This window comes from Monocercomonoides exilis (assembly GCF_001643675.1).
Source record: "Monocercomonoides exilis strain PA203 chromosome Unknown scaffold41-876177, whole genome shotgun sequence".
Taxonomy (NCBI): Eukaryota; Preaxostyla; order Oxymonadida; family Polymastigidae; genus Monocercomonoides; species Monocercomonoides exilis.
The window spans coordinates 184,110-204,459 of NW_027150586.1; the positions used below are offsets into that span (position 1 = coordinate 184,110).

General features: G+C 38.5%; 5 protein-coding genes across 5 annotated transcripts; all 5 read left to right on the forward strand.

Moving 5' to 3' along the window:
* Nucleotides 1–71: 71 nt before the first annotated feature.
* MONOS_8403 (putative DEAD box ATP-dependent RNA helicase) lies at nucleotides 72–7,635 on the forward strand (the record flags this gene model as incomplete). Its single annotated transcript, XM_067878809.1, has 15 exons — nucleotides 72–120; nucleotides 171–238; nucleotides 302–489; nucleotides 561–729; nucleotides 847–957; nucleotides 1,167–1,380; nucleotides 1,606–4,324; nucleotides 5,129–5,192; nucleotides 5,264–5,293; nucleotides 5,352–5,427; nucleotides 5,501–5,734; nucleotides 5,878–6,300; nucleotides 6,436–6,932; nucleotides 7,156–7,249; nucleotides 7,382–7,635. 15 exons carry the CDS (start codon nucleotides 72–74, stop codon nucleotides 7,633–7,635), a joined length of 5,190 nt encoding a protein of 1,729 aa, XP_067722478.1.
* A 912-nt stretch (nucleotides 7,636–8,547) lies between these two features.
* Nucleotides 8,548–9,115, forward strand: MONOS_8402 (uncharacterized protein; the record flags this gene model as incomplete). The annotated part of the gene is made up of 2 exons (XM_067878808.1): nucleotides 8,548–8,726; nucleotides 8,881–9,115. 2 exons carry the CDS (start codon nucleotides 8,548–8,550, stop codon nucleotides 9,113–9,115), a joined length of 414 nt encoding a protein of 137 aa, XP_067722479.1.
* Nucleotides 9,116–10,460: 1,345 nt separating this feature from the next.
* On the forward strand, nucleotides 10,461–14,189 carry MONOS_8401 (uncharacterized protein; the record flags this gene model as incomplete). The annotated part of the gene is made up of 1 exon (XM_067878807.1): nucleotides 10,461–14,189. The coding sequence occupies one exon, from the start codon at nucleotides 10,461–10,463 to the stop codon at nucleotides 14,187–14,189; it is 3,729 nt and encodes a 1,242-aa protein (XP_067722480.1).
* Nucleotides 14,190–14,509: 320 nt separating this feature from the next.
* Nucleotides 14,510–15,133, forward strand: MONOS_8400 (uncharacterized protein; the record flags this gene model as incomplete). The annotated part of the gene is made up of 1 exon (XM_067878806.1): nucleotides 14,510–15,133. The coding sequence occupies one exon, from the start codon at nucleotides 14,510–14,512 to the stop codon at nucleotides 15,131–15,133; it is 624 nt and encodes a 207-aa protein (XP_067722481.1).
* A 228-nt stretch (nucleotides 15,134–15,361) lies between these two features.
* Nucleotides 15,362–20,262, forward strand: MONOS_8399 (putative Protein tyrosine and serine/threonine kinase; the record flags this gene model as incomplete). The annotated part of the gene is made up of 1 exon (XM_067878803.1): nucleotides 15,362–20,262. The coding sequence occupies one exon, from the start codon at nucleotides 15,362–15,364 to the stop codon at nucleotides 19,991–19,993; it is 4,632 nt and encodes a 1,543-aa protein (XP_067722482.1). The 3' UTR covers nucleotides 19,994–20,262.
* Nucleotides 20,263–20,350: the final 88 nt, after the last annotated feature.

The following is a 20,350-nucleotide window of genomic DNA, read 5'->3' on the forward strand; positions in this document are numbered from 1 at the left end:
TTTTTTAACTTTGATTGTCTAAACCGTGTCTTTTGTGAATAAAGAAAGCTTATAAAGTTGCGCGCAATGAAATGTGGATAGATCCAGAAACAGGAGGAGCTCCAAAATTTACATGTTGCAGTTTGGATTTTTATTTAAAAAATATTTTTATTATTTGTTATTTTTTTAAGAATCATTTTATCATTCAATAATAAATTCTGGAATTGGCAGAGGAGCTTGTAGCTTTTTTATGGTCATCGTTTGCTATTTTAATTTGCGCTAAATGAGACTTTGCACAAAACTAATATTGAAATTTCGTCAGATATCTCTTATATTTGTCAGTATCATTTCTTTAATAACAACAAGCGTTTCCATGTCGAATTTATTTTTGCGTGCTTCACAAAATATTACATTTGAACTTGGTGATGACATTTTCCTTCAAAATTCAATGGCAAATTTTATTCGTGGAACATGGGAGCATTACGAGCAACACAACTCAACATTTGTTATGTTTGCTATTTTTATAGTGGAAAAAAGAAGAACTATTATTTTTCATTATGCTGATTTATTTGTCTGTTTAGAAACATTATATGTTTTATGATTTTGCCAATTTCTATTTGGATGCTTCCAATTGTCTTAAAGGTGTATTTTTTCAATGCAAATAAACACGAATTGCTCCAATATCATTCAAGTGGGAGTTATAGTGTAATTGTTGAAAATCTTCCGCAACGGTTGAATAATCCAAGAGAAGTGTGTTAGTTCAAATATTATCAACAGAAAATTTTAACTTCTTAAATTAAACAATGAACATTTAAAACAATTTAATATTTCTTTCGTTTATGCTCTGTTTTTTATGCACTCTTAAAGATTGCAGCAATATTTTCAAGAAGATTTGGTAAAGTCCACAGCGTGATGGTTTATAATAATGTTCACGACACAGCAAGATATCAGAGAAAAATAGACACAGCAATAAAAGAAGTATGCTGGCAATTAATTAATGATTATACAAAAAAAAAAAAAAAAAAAAAAAAAAAAAAAAAAAAAAAAAAAAAAAAAAAAAAAAAAAAAAAAAAAAAAAAAAAAAAAAAAAAAAAAAAAAAAAAAAAAAAAAAAACATGAACAAAATGTATTTTCGATATATTCATTTCTCCTCCTCATCTTATTTTCCTCTCATATATTCTCTTCAGTACTACAAGTTTCTGCCTCAGACTTCCGGAATTGACGAACAATTTCAACTGCAATCTCAGCCACTGACTCAAAAAAGGCGAATTGTGCTGTATCCAGACGATGTCGATGAGAAAGAGAGAATTTCTCCTTTTTTCTGTTGCGGATGCTTCTACTGCTGTGGATGCCCTGGAATTGGATGGCTGATGCGGTGCTTTGGATTTCAGAAGGATTTATGTGTGATATTACTTCTGATTTCTTTGTTTTCTTTTTCTTTTTTTATACCTTTGCACGACGAATTTGGAATTTTTTTGCTTCATATTTTATATTCATCTTTTCCTCCCTTTTGTGAAGAAAAGAAATTGAATTTTTCAAAGTTATTTTCTGCCTTTTTCAATTTCTAAATATTTCATCAATCTTTTTCCTTCTTTTTTTATTTAAATTCAACCTCTTCAAATTTAGACTCCTCCAAATCAGATTTATCGTCTGCATTGAAAGCACGAGAAGAAAAAGGCATATTTGACACCTTCCAATTCACAGGCGTGGCAGCTGTCACTTTTGAGCATGCTGAAGATGCACTTCTGTGTGAACAGGACTACAAACACAGGAAGAGGCTGTTTGATTCAAGCGAAGATGGCATTTCAGCAGAGGAAGAGGAGAAGATTGTCATCACACACAACATCCAGCCATCTGATCTGATTGTAGAGAACTTTGATGTGCCTCACGAAAAAGCCAAGAAAAGACTGTTTCTGTTTGATTTAGTTGTCGTTGCGAGTGTTTGGGTAGGCATTGCATTGCAGTTTGCTTTAAACGCACTGAAGAGGAAGGGATACTCAAAAGTCATTGATCTGATCGCAGCCATCTCGTTTGTTGTGTTCAAGGCAGTCATCAACATCATCATCTCCAGCTTAGTCGCCCAGACATTCCCCAAATCGCAGTCTGAGAAAGTCAAGCGGACCATTCGCCGATCTGCCATCTTCCCGTTTATGATGGGCTTTCCTCTGAATACAATTGTGTCTGCACTGAATGCTGTCGCCTTCCGTTCCATCACAACACTCAACCCCGACGATCCAGCGTCTCCTGAAGACTTCTACATCTTCAGCTACCAGTGGTTTCGTAACTACGGCATCTCGATGTTCAAAAGCTGTTTTCTGAACTGCATTTTGGACTTTGTCCTTCAGCTGGTGCCGATCGTTCCCACTCTCATCCGCAGCTGGACATGGATGCGCTTGCTAGTTTTGCCCTGCGTGAAGAAGAAAGTTTCAAGCGTTGATGCCGAGGGATATGAAACATTGGGAGAGCAAGAGATGGCACCTGATCCATCACCAGAGCTGGCATCGTATTTGAAGTCACTTGGTATTTCTTCTCCTTCACATCCTTCTCTCACAGCAGCCACCAAAAAAACTAAGCAGAAGCACCGAGCAATTGAGACAGGGCTTCCCCAACCCATTGTGAACAGCGCATTTGAAGCGCCTGAATGGCCTCTGGGCAGTAGGATGGCGAATGTGGTGGCATCAACGTGGATGATGTTCTTTGTGTTTGCACTTCTACCCTTCAGCATCTTTGCCCTCCCACTCTATCTTCTGCTGACATACCTTGTAGAGAAGCTGAATCTGATGTACTTTTACAAAAGGCCGATGGACTACCACTCGTCTGTTGCCCAGCTCTTTCTGCACTACATCAAGTTCTCTCCATTTGTGTATGGCCTCACCACTTTCTTTGCTGCCTCTGTCGTCTTCCTCCACACAGCCCAGCTTCCAGAGCTTCTCAAAGGGAAGAAGCTGCTGCTGGTGCAGTACGAGCCACTTGTGCTGGCAGCATCGCAGCTGTTTTTCGTTCTGGCTGCTATTTTTGTGACGTGTGTGAGCTCAATTGCGAAAAAAAGCAAGATGAAAAAGAAGTGGAAGAATGCAACACGAGAAATGGAGAGAGAAGAGAGGAAAAGATATTTGTCGTACAAAGACAACATGGTTCTGCCTTTTTCTGTTATTGAGCCATTTGTTGAGACTTATTTGAGTGCACATCCACTTTATACACCAAACTCAGAAAGAAGAGAAAAGTGGGAGACAAAAATTGAAGACGAAAAGGCAACTGCAAATGAATGCAAATCATCTGCATCATCATCCTCTACATCATCATCATCATCTTCTTCTGATGCTGAAACATTCCCGATTAGCACAAAATCAAATCTCTATTTTGATGGGAGGATATCAGAAAATCCTTATTTCTTCTATTGGAGTGAAACCTCAAGTGAGCCAACAGAAAACATCAGAAAACATGTGATAACAGTTGAAGAGCTGTTCAATCTGAAAAAGAAGTCTTCTTCTTACTCAAAAGCTTCATTTTACGAAGACGAAGTTAAAGAACAAAACAAAAATGGTAGTATATTTGAAGACGAAAAGGAAGAATTGGATGTTTATAAACGAGTGTCATCATCATCATCATCATCATCATCATCATCATCATCATCATCATCATCATCATCATCATCATCTTCCTCTTCTTCTTCACCAGACAAACAGCCAAATCTTCATTCATCAGAAGAATCAACTGAAACAGACGAACCAATAAAGATTCCATTGGATCAACCAGAGAACAATTTGACCAATCCAAATGCTTCTCCTCGTGTGCGCAATTATGACCATCTGCAAATATCATTTTCCTCTTTTGTTGATGAAGAATATCTAACAACATACAAAAAGATGAAAAAGGCCTTCACATCACCCATATTCCACCCTCTCTGTTTCTACTACGAAAAATGTAGATACGACAAAAGAGATATTCTCAGAGAAATTGAGAGCGACACATCACTTGACTCAAACCAACAAGCAAAGCAGATGCTGCTGGATGTGATTAAACCTGTCTATATGTCCACTTTCCCCATTCCACATGTCTTTGCTTTGGTGATATTGTTTCAGTCTGTCTTGTGCATAGCAATATTCACAGCATCGTCTGTGCTGAGGGACAAACAGTCAGCAGACGTAGGCGTCATCATGGTTTGGATGCTCGCTGCATTCGTTTTGGCTGCAGTTGTGTATATTTTGCTTGATAGAGGGGTTTTATTGTTTGGGAGGATTTATGAGAGGAAGTGGAGAAAGATGATGAATGAGAAGCAATTCAGACAGAAAGTGGAGGATATTGAAAGAGAAGAAATAGGCAAAGCATTGAATGAAGGAAGTGGGTATGCTCGAAAACAGATAAAATTGGATTTTGTCAAAAGTGAAGAACAGAAACGGATTTATCTGCTTCAACAATTAATATCAAAGGGATGAAAAGAGGAAGCTGAAAAACAACAAAAGATTTTTAGTCTATGAAGCCAATCACATTATTATGAAATTTGAAACGTGTTGCGCTGAATTTTGTTATATTCAATTTGTATAGAATTTTATCTTTGAAAAGCAAAATTCTTGATTATTTTTTTTTTTTTCCAGACTAGAATGAATTTTACTTTTGTATCCAATAACAGAGTTTTTATTTTGGCTTTCAAATATCTTTTTTGTTGATTCTTTTGAGATTTTTCAAATTAATTTTTCTTTGTAATGTTAAAAGTTATTGAGATTAAGTGCTATTTGTTTTCTGTATTTTTTAATAATATAAATTATTTATGGAAATTATTCTCTTATTAAAGAATAAACATTTTCCTCAACATTTTTCACATTGCACTATGCACTATTAAGTAAAATTTAACATTGAATAAACTTATTTTCGATAAGTTTTCAGGAATAACAACACTCTCCTTGGATCATGCCCATTACAAACAAATATAAAATGGTGTGAAAACAATGATATTCAATAATTTAAGCAATGATTATGTTTAGGCAGCATTCGAAGAATTGGGAGTGATGCCAGAAATTATTAAAGTATGTTGCATTTTCTTGTTTATCTTTTTTTAAAATTGGTATTTCAGGCCTGTAATTCACTGAATTGGCTGTATGCTTGATAAACATTGCAATTAATCATTAATAAATAATTTTATTCCTTAAAGGTTACCAAAGCCAGTTCAGGCTGAGGCTATTCCCCTCATTTTAGGAGGTGGGGACGTCTGTATTGTGTGATAAAGTCTAATTATCTTTTAAGCAGTCTTTTCTCTTTCTTTATAATTTTTTTTAAATCCAAACAGTCAGCAGAAACAGGATCTGGAAAAACAGGAGTATGAAAAAGATATATTAGTGAGAATCAAAATTCTTTAACTTTTTGTATTTGAAAAGGCTTTCGCCCTTCCTTTAATTCAAATAGTTTTTGAAGAAAAGTACACCAAAACTACATCGAATGAGTCACGATCAGGTACTCTATTTGAAATATTTTTATCTTTGAACTTGATTTTCCCCCTGAATTTCTATTTATTTTGCTTAAATAGTGAAAGACTTCGATAATGTAATAATAAGTGGAGCAGCAAGTGATCCAACACTTAAAATAGATCCAAGTGGGCTTCATGTTCAATCGGATAGGCCAAGTTGGGTAGGTGGAAAAGCCGGTATTGGAGTTAGAAATGGGAGATATTATTATGAAGCGAAAGTTGAAGGAACAGGAATTGCACGAATTGGATGGGCAACAGCAGCTGCATCACTTGATTTGGGAACTGACAGACAAGGTTTCTATTTTATTAGCTTTATTTAAATTATTTATTTTGAATTTATACATAACCTTTTTTCACATTTTTTTAAATGAATAATCTATGTATCATTTATAATCATATCATTTTTTGAAAACAATTAATTATCAAACACAACTTAGGCTTTGGATTTGGCGGAACCGGAAAATACGCATTTGGAAGGGAATTCAACAACTACGGCGAACCATTTGGGGATGGCGATGTGATAGGCTGTTATTTGAATGCGGAGGAAGGCGAGCTGTTCTTCTCCAAGAACGGGAAGACGTTTCCACCTCAGATGCTTCCACCGAATCTGAAAGGGCAGCTACTCTTCCCAGCCTTCTGCATCAAAGCGTGTTCTCTTTCGTTCTGCTTCGGTGATGATGAAGGCGCTGAGGACGAGGCAACATCGAGCGCACCACGAAATGTGGGAGAAGATGCTGAAGAGGCAGATTCAAATGCTAATTCTCTGTTTCAGTTCAAACCAGCTCCAACAACAAAAGGCGATCCGTTCTTGCCAATCGCTTCCTGCCCTGCTTCATCTTCCTCTTTGTTCATTTCAGGAGGTATGCAATTCACATCCTTTAACAATTTTTTTCATTCATTTTTCTTTCATCTTTTTTTTATCTTTTTTAATCATAAACTTCTGTTTTACTCAATTTGACTATGATTGAAATGTACAATTCATCCAATCCATTTAGCCTCTACAGCGAGCACAGACAGCTCCTCAGCCTGCTCTCCCCTCATCTTCGTGCTGGAGCCAGTCAGAGAGCTTGCTGAGCAGACGATGACTGTGATGAAGCAGCTGTCGTCGTATCTGCCAGCACCAGGCCTCAAAGTGGCGATGCTGACAGGAGGAGTGCCAGCAAGAGAGGCGTTGGATGCTGTTGCCTCACATCCAGACATTCTGATATCAACACCCGGAAAGGCGCTGGAGCTTGTGAACAGCGGGCAGATCTCGTTTGGGTCCATCAAGGAGTTTGTGATTGACGAGGCAGACAGAATTCTGGGCGATGCGAAGGACACGACTGGATATACACTCTTCAATGCTGCCAAGAAGAGCTCGTGTCTGGGGCAGCCGATGCAGACGATTCTGGTGTCAGCCACACTCCACACAGAAGAGATGAAGAAGGCCATTGAGACGATGCTGTCGTTCCCAACATGGGCTGATCTGAAGGGGAGCAAGTCTGTTCCAGAGGTTTGGAGTGGTTAATGAGCTTGTTAATCGAATATTGAAAATTGAATATGTAAATGCCAAAAAAAAAATATAGTGATTGAGATTTGGATTTTGCTGTTTTGATGAGATTGAATAAATTGCAATGATAATTTTTCACTGAATATTTTAAAAAATATTTTTATTCCTCAATCATTCAATCATTCCTTCTTTCTGATAAATGATGAAATTACCCTTTTCTGTTTAGTGTGTGCACCATGTGTTGGTCAGAATTGATCCAAACGAACATTTCAAACAGCCTCCATTTACACCCATCCAAACAGATGGCATTTTTGATATTGGTGTGTTTAAAAATTGACTTCTCCATTGAACATCAAAATTATTTCAATTTTCATGACATTTCATTCTTTTTCTTCTTCGTTCCAACATCCACTCACTACCATTATCACCCAAATGCATTCAATACCCTTCAGATCGCTCCACATCCAAAGAGGCTGTGATGTCGCAGGCAATCAAAGTGCGCAAGGCGTATGTGCTGAAAGATGTGTTGGACACAGTAAAACCTGAACAGGCCCTGATCTTCTGCCGCACAAAACTCGACTGCGACAACTTAGAGCAATTCTTCAATCAGTTTCAGAAAAGCAAAGTGGTGGAGAATAACTATTCGTGTGCTGTTCTGCATGCTGATCGGTCTCCACAAGAGGCTTGTGAAAATGAACGTGATTGATTTTTTATGAGTTTAAAATGGATAAATAAAAGGATAATGCTTATGAGAAATAGAAATTCATTGGAAGTATTATTCAAAAGAAATCTCGTGAAATAAACATAATTCGTTTTTCTTTTTCTTTTTTCCCCAATGCCATTGCATGCTCTTAACAAATCATTACTCATTCTCCTTGCCTACTCATTTTTTTATTCTCTTTTTCTTTTTCTTTTTCTTTTTCTTTTTCTTTTTCTTTCTCTTTCTCTTTCTCTTTCTCTTTTTCTTTTTCTTTTTCTTTTTCTTTCTCTTTCTCTTTCTCTTTCTCTTTTCTTTTCTTTTCTTTTCTTTTCTTTCTTTCTTTCTTTCTTTTCTTTTTTCTTTTCTTTTCTTTTCTTTCTTTCTCTTTCTCTTTCTCTTTCTCTTTTTCTTTTTTCTTTTTCTTTTTCTTTCTTTCTTTCTCTTTTTCTTTTTCTTTTTTCTTTTTTCTTTTTTCTTTTTCTTTTTCTTTCTCTTTCTCTTTCTCTTTTCTTTTCTTTTCTTTTTCTTTTCTTTTTCTTTCTCTTTCTCTTTCTCTTTTTCTTTTTCTTTTCTTTTTTCTTTTTCTTTTCTTTTCTTTTCTTTTCTTTTTTCTTTTTCTTTTTCTTTTTCTTTTTCTTTTTCTTTTTCTTTTTCTTTTTCTTTTCTTTTCTTTCTTTCTTCAGCGTCGTGAAAACCTTGATTCATTCAAGAAGGGAGAAGTGAAGTATTTGATATGCACAGATGTTGCTGCTCGTGGAATAGATGTACAACAGCTGCCGTGTTGCATAAGTCTGCTGAGAATTGCTTTCTTCTATCTTTAATTCTCATTCTTTGCATTATGCATTTTTTATTTTATTTATGTTTGATTTTTATTCCTATTTAATTCTCTTCCTCTCACTTGAGATTATACTCTTCCTGATGTTGTTGAGAATTACATCCATCGGACAGGGCGTGTTGGGAGGCAGGACAGATGGGGATTGGCTATTTCATTGGTTGCAACAGAGAAAGAGAAAGTGTGGTATCATGGCTGTCCTTCGAGGGGAAAGAAATGCAAAGACACAAGACTCGTCTCTGAAGGAGGTTGCAACATATGGTATGTTTATATATGTATCTGTGATTTTGTAACAATGATACCTTTATTGATCTTCATTCTTTTCTCACTTTCTTTCTTTCTTTCTTTCTTTTTTTAATTTGAAAAAATAAATGCACAAAATATTTATGATTTCTTATTACATATTATAATTATTAAAGGTATGATGAACCTTCTCTGCTCACAGCAATAACAGAACGTCTTGATGGTACACCAATTGTTCCACTGGCTGAGCATCTTAAGAAAAGAGGGAAGGTTGTGTATGGCTCAGATCGTGCCATGCGCTCTGGAATGTCGCATTCTTCTGCAATTGCTTCGTCTGTTAATTATCTGAAGGAACTGGAGAAAGATGTACAAAAATCATACATTTCTTTTTTGATGGAATATGACAGTTAATCATTTGTAACTCATTTTAAAGGATGCTTATCAAATATTCAATGAATGCTTTCTTATATTTGTGAATGCTATCACTCACTTCATTATTAATAAAAACCAATGTGATTCATTTTTTTGGAAAATGAGTTATAAAAGAGTTGATTTATTCCAAGACTCTTCAATAAAACTTATTCAAACACTTGATTGCGAAAAAAAATTCTTTAAACAAATGTTAAAGATTTTTTCACATAAAAATTCAAAAAGACAAAGTTTAAAATATGTTATCAAAGCTTCAAATCGTGTTTTAATAAACTTTTTCAAACTATTATTTACTCTTTGAAATTATCACATTTTTTTAGATCATATATATAAATATACAGTCTAGACCGGATATAATCACGTCGAATATAATCACATTCGCCTATAGTCACATTTTTCCATACACCGACATTTTTTGCTTGTTTTTCATTCATTTTGCATCGCATATAATCACAGGAAAAAATTATATATTCACATTTTTCATAATAATGTGTGACTTTTTAAATGAAAAATCGATTTTTTGATCAAAAATTTCTATTTTTTGATTTTTCAAAAATGTGCTTAAATAAGTCAAAATAATGTGTATTTATGATCAAAATTGTTCAAGCAAGTGAAAAATGCGTTTTTAAGAAGAATTTTCAAAAATTAAAAAATCGACCCAAAATTAATTAATTAATTAATTAATATTTATTTTTTTCTGTGTAAAGCATCATCGTGTATAATCACAATCGGATATAGTCACAAAAAGTTGTGCAAAAACCGATGTGATTATATCCGGTTTAGACTGTATATTTTTTTTTTGAGAAAAACAAATTGTTAACTGGAGAACTTTCAATTCATTTTACTATTTTGGCTTATTATTATTTTTATTTACACTTTTAATTTAAGTTATTTCGCCGGTGTTTTCTTTGCCTTACTCCATATTTAAACTGATAATCTTTTATTTATTGTTGAGCGAGACTTTTGGTTGAACACAGAAGATATGAAATTCATAATGTGTTTTGAAATGCTGGTCTGTTTATGTGCCACAGAGGACTGCAAGAATATTATCAGTCGAGAATCTTCTCGATGGAAGCAATCAAATATTAATGAATATTGCTTAGCTGAGGTTTGTGACTCTGTTGCTTGCTTTGAAAATCATAACTTTTTTCCTCATTATTTTTTATTGTGTGGGTTATGCTAGCAGAGCTCGGTGTCTGCATCTTTCTCTTTGTTAAATGCTTCGGCGCAAATATGTTTCGCAACACTTGTGGTTGCAGGAAAAGAGATACTATTCAGGATCAGTCCAAATTCTTTTGTTAGTTTTTCGTCTTGCACGGTGGACGTTATGCTCAAGACAGATGACTTACCGATATTCAGATTTGATGGAAATGTTCAGCTGTGCAATGTTTCTTTCAACCTTCATAGGCACATTAAGCAGTTTCCACTTTTGGCTTCTCCACTTTCACACGATCATTTGATGTTGTTTAATGAGCTTTCCATTGTGTCGTCCATTTTTGCGAATTTTGTTCATTTGTCTGTACCGTTTTTGCCTCCATCGATTGCACACGTTTCTGTTGAGGATACGACCTTCAGAAACTTGTCGTCATCAGCACTGCATTCACGGCAGGCGCTTTGTGCATTTTCACAGGCATGCTCTTTCGAGAGCTGTTTGTTTGGATGTGTGTTTGATGCGTTTGATGGGGGAATTACACAGTCGATCAATTCTGAACACATGCCAAGGCTTCGTTTTCTCAACAATTCATTTTCACTGTGCAGGCGTTCTTCCAATATCGATATCATTGGATCAGAAGGAAATCCCCAAAGACCATCCAGACAGAGTTCTCTAGGCTCTGGGATAAACATATTTGCTTGGTGTGAATGGACAAACTCGGATGGAGATCCAGGTGGTGCAATTTCAGTAAAATTGAGCGCAACTCAGTTGGATGTTTCTTTTTGTTTGTTTAACGGATGCCATGCAAGTCAATACGGAGGGGCTATATATGCAAATGGTAATTCATTCGTAAAAATTACAAATTGTTCGTTTATCAAATGTGAGGCAACTTCATATGATGGAGGAGGATTGTATATTTATCAAACAAAAGATTATTGTCTTGCTTCTGATTGTTTTTTTCATGAATGTAAATCTTCATACAGCGGAGGAGGGCTACTGCTTAGATTGTTTGGTTCAAATTCTTTTCATGGTGAAGATGAACATGGTGAATTCACTGTTATAAACAATTGCTCACTTATTGTTTGCACTGCCACAGAAAGAACAGGCGGAGGACTAAGCTTTCGCGTTGCATCAAATTTTTATGCAGTTGCCAAAAGTTGCAGTTTTTATAAATGCACAACTACTTATCAAGGGGGTGGATTGTCACTAGAACTCTATGATGTTAAAGATGAATCACATAAAATTTGTTCATTCTTTTTATTTCAAAAGTGTTCTTGTACTTTTCTGGATTCTCTGGGACATGACGTATACATTATTGATCCACGTCAAATAGTTACAGAAACTCCTTTCTTTTTGTCATACACAACAAATCCATCTGAGCAAAGTGTGCACCATAATTCGAGTATAAGTTCATATGAAAAGGATTGGCTTCTTGATGGATTGAGACTTTTTGTGTCATCTGGAGGGTTACTGGAGGAGTATTGCGGATTGCAAAGACCTTCAGCTTGCAAATCAATTGACTACACACTGAATGCACGTCTTAGTGGTGTTATTTCGTGCGAATTAGTCTTGCTGGCAAGCTCATTTGACCCACAGGATATAGAAGCATTAAACAGAGATATTGTTGTCTCTGGAGAAGACAAGAGGAACACAATTTTATCCACCACATCTGCATCAGGATCAGCACTGTTCAGTGCAGCGAATGGCCATTTGGAAGCAAGAACATTTTCGATTGAGCATTCAAATGAGAGAAGAGATGTTTCGTTGTTTGCAGTTTCCAGAGGGGGTGTTCTTGATATAAGTGAAATTTTGATTGCACCATCAGCAGATCACACATTATCCACTCCTTTCACTGCATCGCTGCTTGTTTCTAGAACAGGAGGGATTGCCACGCTTTCAGGCATTTCTGTTGAAGGGTTCTTCCTTTCTGGAGTTTCGGTATTTTCGTTTGATTCGTCAGCAGTGTCCGAAAATGAGGATCAGAGACTGACACTGGATGCCTGTACCTTTTGTGAAGTCAAACGAAGTGGAGGAGAAGGGGGAGGGGTGATTGGGTGGGAGATGGGCCAACAAGACATCTTAGCAATCAACAACTGCACATTTAGGGATTGTGAAACAGGAAATGGGAGTGGAGGAGCAATCAACATCGAAGCAAGCGCGACGAGCGAGATGAGAATCGGAAATGAATCAATCACTTTGTTTGAAAGTTGTTTGGCAACAGAAGAATTGGCTACAAAAGGGAAAGGAGGAGGTATATTTCTTTGCGTTGGTTCGGAATCTACTGGAATATTGCTGAAAGAGCTGAACTTTGTGAACTGCCGTGCTTGCAAAGGAAGCAAGTTTTTTATGGATGTTCCGGACATTCGCACAGCACTGGCGAGTAATTTCCTGCAGTTCGAGATACCACAGGGGGAGCAGTCAGAAGAGGAGTTTATGGGATTTGAGGGAGGAAATCGCGATTACCCGATTCCTTTGTGGTTTTATCTGGTGGATGCGACTTCGCTGGTTTATGTTGGCGGAGCCAACAGCTTTGACTTTGATGTGTGCGGATATCGCAACTATCCGTGCTGCACGATCGCGTTTGCAACATCAAAGCGATCAGACTTTGTGAAGCAGACTTTTGTGCTGAAATGCGGGTTTCGATGGAAGGAATATCTGGTTTTGAAGGATGCTGAATGGCACATATATTGCGAAGCTGCATCGACAGAAATAGAAATTGGAGTGGAAAAGACAAAGGAGAGCAGCAGTTTGGTGACAACAATGGCGAAGACGTTGATGAGCAATATTTCGTTTGTTATTCCATCGAGTTTGGTATCGAGCACCGAATCGCTTCTTACATGCACTCAATCAGAACTATCCTTGGAAAACTGCTCGTTCTTTGCGAATGCGAATTCCAACAACAAAATTGGCTTTTGTGTGATGCGTGGGGTTGGAGGAAAAATCAGCCTTGAAGGTGTCACATTCAAGGACTTATCTTTTGAAATAAAACAGCTCTTGGATTTTGATGCAAGAGGTGGAGCCGAGATTGAACTGAAGATGGTCTCTTGCCGTTTTGAAAACACAACAACAAATTTGGAGTCTGGATTGGTGCAAATCAGAAACATTGGGAAGTTGTCTGTTGGCAATTCCACATTCTGCATGGGTGAAGAGCCAGCATGTGCGCTTTTTGAAGTGAGTGGAGTGAGTGTGTTGAATCTGGAGAACAGCACATTTTCAGGGGTGAGCAGAGGCGCAGGGTGTGGAGGAGTGATTGCTGGGAGAGTTTGTGAAGGAAATTTGATGAACATCAGCGATTGTTCGTTTCTGTCAAACAACATCACAGAAGGAGGGATGAAAGGCGGGAGCTTGTTTGTTGCTGTGGAAAGCAGCGGGTCATTTGTTTTTGACAACAACACGGTTTCAGAGAGCAAAGTCATTGCAGAAAATGGGTTTGGGGGAGGACTGTTTATGACACTGGAAGCGATAAATTGTGTGTATTCATTGAAGAATGTTGTGTTTTCGGAGAATGGAGCAGAGAAGGGCAGAAACGTCTATCTTGTGTGCCCAACACCACGATTTGTTGTTGAGCCCGGTTTATTTGCAGGATCAGCGGAAAAGGAAATGGGCGAGGCAGACATGTGGGTGTTTGACGATGTGAGCACACACAAAGTGGATGAGTCGATGAGAAAGTATTTGTTTGTGTATGATGAGCAGACGATGTTTGTTTACACAGAGCTTGGGGCGAGGATGGAGAGGTGTGGGACAGAAGTGCTGCCTTGTCTGACGATGGATGAGGGTTTTTGGAAGATGGCAGCCATTCAGACGAGGATGCACATTGTGCGATCGGTTGTTGTGGAAAGTGAGATCAAGCGAATTGGCTTGCCGCTGAGAATACAAGGCTGTGAAGGAAAACGGCCACTTTGAGCAGACAAATGGAGCAAATGATCTGTGCATTGTGTTTAGCAAGATATTGTTTGTGCTGCCTGGGGTGTCAAACAACCCAGAATTGATAACAATTGGATGTGGAGAGTTGGATATCATTGATTGCGTTTTTGATGGCTTTTCAGAGGATGTATCTATGCTTGTAACAAATTTGTTGATAATTCACTCAACAGGAGGGTCGGTTCATGTGGATGATACAGAAATGAGAAATTTGCAGTTTGAAGGGAATGGAGGATTGTGCTGTGCACAATGGGGGATCTCTTTTGATGGAGAAGACAAATTTGAGGGGAATCAATACGACAATGTCAGCAACCATCAAAGTGGAGAGTGTGAGTTCAATGATTTTGTTGACTGTTTCGTTCGAGGAGTGCATTTCCGCTGTTTGCAGCAATGTGAAAGTTACAAACTGTTTGAAAGCGGAAATAAATAACTGCACAATTAAAGGGTGTGTTGGGGAGAAAGGAGATGGTGGGTTTATGAGTTGCCTGATGGAAGGAAGAGATGAGCTGAAGATCTTTAACTCAAGCATGAATGCTTGCAACGCGAGGGAAGATGGCGCAAAGGGAGGGGGAATGTTCCTCGATTTTTCGGATGATTCAGAGAATTGCTATTTGCTGGAAAAGGTATCATTTGATTCGAATATGGCAGCGATTGGAAAAGATTTTTTCATTGAATGCTTCGATTTAAACAAGACTGTAATTGCTTCTCGATTTCTGTTTCGGCTTTCATTCGAAAATGGATCGAGATGCACTGACATGTCTGGAACGGACAGAAACAGAATGGAAGGAAAAAGTTTAGATTTACTGTTATTTTTAATCCAGAGGTTGGATAATCATATTGAAATATCAAAAGAAGGATTGGATATAATTGGGTGCGGAACAGTTGAGCATCCATGCTATTCATTCAGTAGAGGCTATAAGAACTAAAATCATTCATCGACTCCTTCACAGATTAGCATTCATGACAAGACGGATATAAGCAACACTTTTGATATTTCTTGGTGTGTTATCAGAAAAGCACAAAGAACAACATCGGCTGAAAACGAGTAAGCAACAATTAGATTCAGTTCTGGGATTGAAGGAAATGGTGAGGAATATATTTTGAAAAATATCGAAACATCTCAAATTGAAAGCATTTTGCTGAGCATTCCGGCAATGTTCGCAGATGCATTTAAGGCGCTTATTTGGAGTGGCTCTGCAAACGGGGCGCTGGAGTTTGATTACTGCTCGTTTGGAATGGAATTTAATGATGTGATGCAATTTTGTTTGATTATCACAGCAGATGGAACAACAACATTGAGAAACTGTGTTGTGGATAGTGGACAGTTTCATAACGCGCCGCTTGAGCTTAAATCTTCAAGTATGATTGGGAATTGCACATTCAAGGATTTGAGAAACGATTATTGTGCAAAAGGTGGAGCATTGAAAATCGAAGTGAGAGAAAGTCAAAGCACTAACATGGAGGATTCTATCATGGAAGATTGCCATTGCTATGCACATGGAGGAAAAGGAGGAGGGATCTTTATTGATTACACAGAGACAGTTGTGGATCAGAAGTTTCTGCTGAAAAAACTTACCTTTTTGTCGAATATGGCAGCCATTGGAAAGAACATCTTCATCAAAGCTTCAGACTTGAATGTGACTGTGAAGAACAGCGCTTTTGATTTTGATTATTCTTCGATGAAATATGATAACAACGCTATTGTGGGGAGCGACTTAGTGTTTGATGATATCAATTTGTTTGTTTTTCTAATTGAGTATTCAAATTGGTCGATTCACGTATCGAGCACTGGCCACGATGTTGCTGGGTGCGGAAGTGAGGAAGTGCCGTGCTGCACATTTTGGAAGGGCGTTGAACATGCCGACAATTCTGGACAAGTTGGAGAAATTACCATCGAAGGAACTGTAGAATTGAGGGATAGCTACGATCTGTCAGACTTTATTGTTAAAAGCCAGCAGGATGAAGATTCTGGGATAAAGCATGAGATTTTACTGTTCAAGAACAAAATAGCAGAAGACAGCAAGGCGTATTTTTGGAATGAAAAGCAGCTTTCATTTTGGATGATGAACTTCACGATAGATAGCAGTGCGAGTGAAAGGATGCTGCTTATCGAAAGTGGTAAGGGATCCATTTGCATAACGCTATGTTCGTTTCTTTCGATAGCAGCTTCGTCGCCTTCATTGTGCAAAGATTTCACGTTTCTTCACATGAACTTGGGGAGTCTGAATGTATCAGGGCTGTATATTGAGGTGAGCAGGATGAAAAGCAATGTGATGGATATTGGGAGCAGCTGCCAGTGTGACATGGCTAACATGAGTATGTTCGGCATCGTGATGGAGGATGGTTCTGTGATTGCGATGGAAGAACTCCTGCCAAGCGAAGGAAATCAAGAGAGTTATCTGAAGTTGAGAGATTCATCAATCCAACGAGTGACTCGGCTGGCTGGTGGAGCAAGTTTGCTGACTGTACCGACAACGCTGACGACTGATGTGGAGATTAACAACAGTGTGCTTGAAGTGTGTGCAGCAGGTGCTTCAGCGAAAGGGGGAGCAGTGTTTGCTGACCTAAGCAATGAAAGCATGATCCGAGTGGTGAATTCGAAGGTTATTCAGTGTGGATGCTCTGTGACGATGGGTCGAGGAGGGGGATTGTTTCTGGTGCTGAAGTATTCAGGGGAGCTGGGAATGCTGCTTGAGAGGGACGAGTTTGACTCGAACAGCGGAAAGGAAGGGAGAGACATCTTTATTGAGTGCTGGAACATCTCGAGGCAGATCAACGAGACACTGTTCAAGCTGGACTTGAGGGAGAGCGAATTTGTGCGATTCAACGCGATATTTGGGATTGAAAAGGAAAGTACAGAAGCAGTGGATCTGATAGATTTTATTACGATTTACCAATCTGAGACGATTGTTGTTTCATCGATTGAAGGGAAAGATGGGAAGAATATCAAGAAATGCGGAACAACGAAAGATCCATGCTATTCGATTGAATATGGGGTGACGCATCTTACAGTCAGCGATGATCTACGCATTCGTGTAGATGGGACTGGAGAGATAGGAAATGAGTTGGAGCTGAAAGATGTGTGTGTTGTTTCAAAATCAAGGGATCCAGCGAAAGTGTGGTTTTCTGGTTTGTCCGGGAGCAGTCGAAGTTGGGTGATAGAAGCACAGCTATTTGTCGAGTTGAATTTGCTGAGCTTTGAATTTTCCTTTATTTTCCCATCTTCTCATCTGCATCTGATTAAGCTGTGCTCAGGAAATGTGTCAATTCAGACATGCTCATTCAGACCGAAAGAAGGGATTGACTGTTCGAATGTGCCTTCTCTGCTTCTGTGTGAAACCGGATTGTTGGAGATAGATCGATTGCTTGTGAGCAATCTGAAACTCGATTCAATTATCGAGCGCTCTGGGGGATCTATCATTGGAGAGCAAATTGAAGCATACAACATTACATTAGTCAATGACAGTGCAATCTGCGATACAAATTCTGGAAATAATAATGTGAATGAAAACGAAAATAGTAGAGGGATTACCATTTATTTATCACAGTTTCGCAATATCACTCAAACTTCAGCGAAAGCATCTGTGTTTTCTGCGAAATACAAAGGAATTGCAGTGCGAATGTTGAATTGCTCTTATTCGAGCTGCAGCTCGTTGATAAGAGCTGGCAGCATAATTTCTGTTTCGTCAAGCAAGGATTGCTGCGTGGAATCGTGTGTTCTGAGTGGTTTCGCATCCAATGAAGAATTGGAGCCTGCAAATACGATATACGAAGAATTGTGCAAATGGAATGGATCTGTTGTTGATTTTGGCAACACGTCAGCACATGTCAGATACACTACGATTGGGAATGCTTCAAGTGGAGGGATGACGATTTGTGGAGGGAGCATAACAATCGAGAAAGGAGAATTTGCTGACAACGGTGCGTCGATTGCGCAATATAAGTCAGCACGAAGGAACATTGCATGTAGTGGGGATGGCACACTGAATATTGTCAGTCTAAAAGGGGGAGATGGGGTGAAAGACAACACCTCACTTTGGATTCTGGACGAAGGATGCGCTTTGTCTGGAATAGCTGGAGAGCGAGAATCGCCGTTCTTCTTGCCAAAACTCGATTCAGTGGCAGTTGAAGAAGAAGCAGGAGGAGAAAAAGAGAAAACAAAGCTGACATTCAAAGGAACCCTTCTTTTGCCATGCAACCTTTCGTTCAGGATTGTTGTTGCAAGGAATGATTCAGAATTGGTTGAGACGTTTCAGTTTCATCAAGAAGGATACATCACTGAGAGCACAGCAACCGGATTAATCTCATCATCAACTATTTCGAAGGCTTCGGAGGAATCATCTGTGGAATGTTTTGTGCTGTTTGGTAAGCCGGACAAACCATGCTCTACGAATCGCATTGTTCTAAAGAACATAAGTGAATTTGAATCAAAAGGAAATGGAAATCTTGTTGAAGGCGGAAAAGAAGGAAAACTGATATGGCCAATTATTATTGTTGTTATGGCACTAATTCTTGTGATTGTGCTGATCGTATCTGTGGTATTTGCAGTTAGATGGAGAAAGCAAAAGAGAAGAACAGAAGAATTAGAAGAGATTGTGAACGGCACGGTGAAAAAGGATCCAAAGGCGTTTGAGATGGAAACAATGGAGATGTCTCCAGAAGAGCAGTGGAAAAGGGCTATAAAGATGGATGAGAAAAGGAATGAAGAGAGAATCAAGAAGAGGGTTTATGATACGAATATGGAACATTCCGAGTCATCAGAGCATCTTCTGTCTGAGAGTGGATCGACTGAATACATATTAGGAAAAGATTCAGACAAGATCCCAGAATGGATGCTGGAGAAAGTGGATGAGAAGGAAGAAGAGATAAGGAAGAGAACACCATCGCCATCTGTCTCATCCACGTCAACAACTGACTCAGATTCAACTTTTGTTCGTGGAGAAGATCTGTGTCCCACAACCTCATCGATGTCGAATCTGGTGGATGCAATGGCATGCTCGTCTCCACATGAGAAGCTGATTGTGGATCTGAGGGATTCATTATTCATGCTGCTTCACGGAAGGAATGAGAAGAAAGAGATGGCGATAGGCACACTGGAGGAGCGGGAGGTGACAGCTGCTCAGATCCTGTTCTGGGTGGCTAATCTCGCACTTCACTCTTTTGATGAAATGGAAAACCCGCTTCAATCGCTAGCCAACCTCAGTCCTCACATTGTGCTGTTCTCAGAGCATATGGTGATCTGCATTGTGATGCATTCTGACTTATTGTCCGATGATGATTCAGATTCTTCATCCATCTCATCATCAACTGTTGCAACTTCTGCAAGTGATGAAAGTGATTCTTTGCCTTCATCAGCCTTTGAGGATGAGGATGATTTCAGGAAGGAGTGTTTGAGGTGGAAGGCGCCTGAGCTGTTGAATGGAGTGAAGAAGTATGCGACGAAGAAGACAGTGGTGTTTTCGATAGGGATGATGTTGTGGGAGTGCCTGACCATTCAAATTCCATTTGGGGAGTATGAGGCAGAGGTGGCAGGGCAGAAGATTGTGAATGGGGAGAGGCCGCGGATGGGTGTGGGATGCAGTGAGGAGATGGAAGAAGCGATGGAAAAGTGCTTATCTCAACAGAAAAATGAGCGTCCGACACTTGCTGTGCTGAAGCGGAAGTTCATCCAGCGGTTTCCGAAGGGAGCAACGATTGTGACTGTTTCAGACGCAATTGATGTGGAGTATGCGAGCGAAGGGGGAAAAGGTGGAGGCAGCTCGAGCTGTGAATTGGTTTCTTGGTAGGAAAGCAATCAGGATTAGCAAAGGATTTGGTATTGGAATGGCGCTGCTGGGTATGTGCGTTGGAGATGCAGGAGGTTTAAACAAACGAATGAACTTTGCTGTTATATTTGAGTTTTTGCTTTGAATTTTCTTTTCTGTTATGCAGTTAATCAATCACCTTTTTTTTCAAAACTTTTATTGAAGAATTATTTCTCAATCATTATTCATTGTCATTATTCATAATCATTTCATTCTGTAATTTGCTTGCTTAATTATGTAAGTTATGTATATGTAGATATTTCTATGTATTGATTTCTTGAATGTTTGTTTTCTCATTCTCATTAAAATAGAAATATTTTATTTTTTCAAATAAAAATC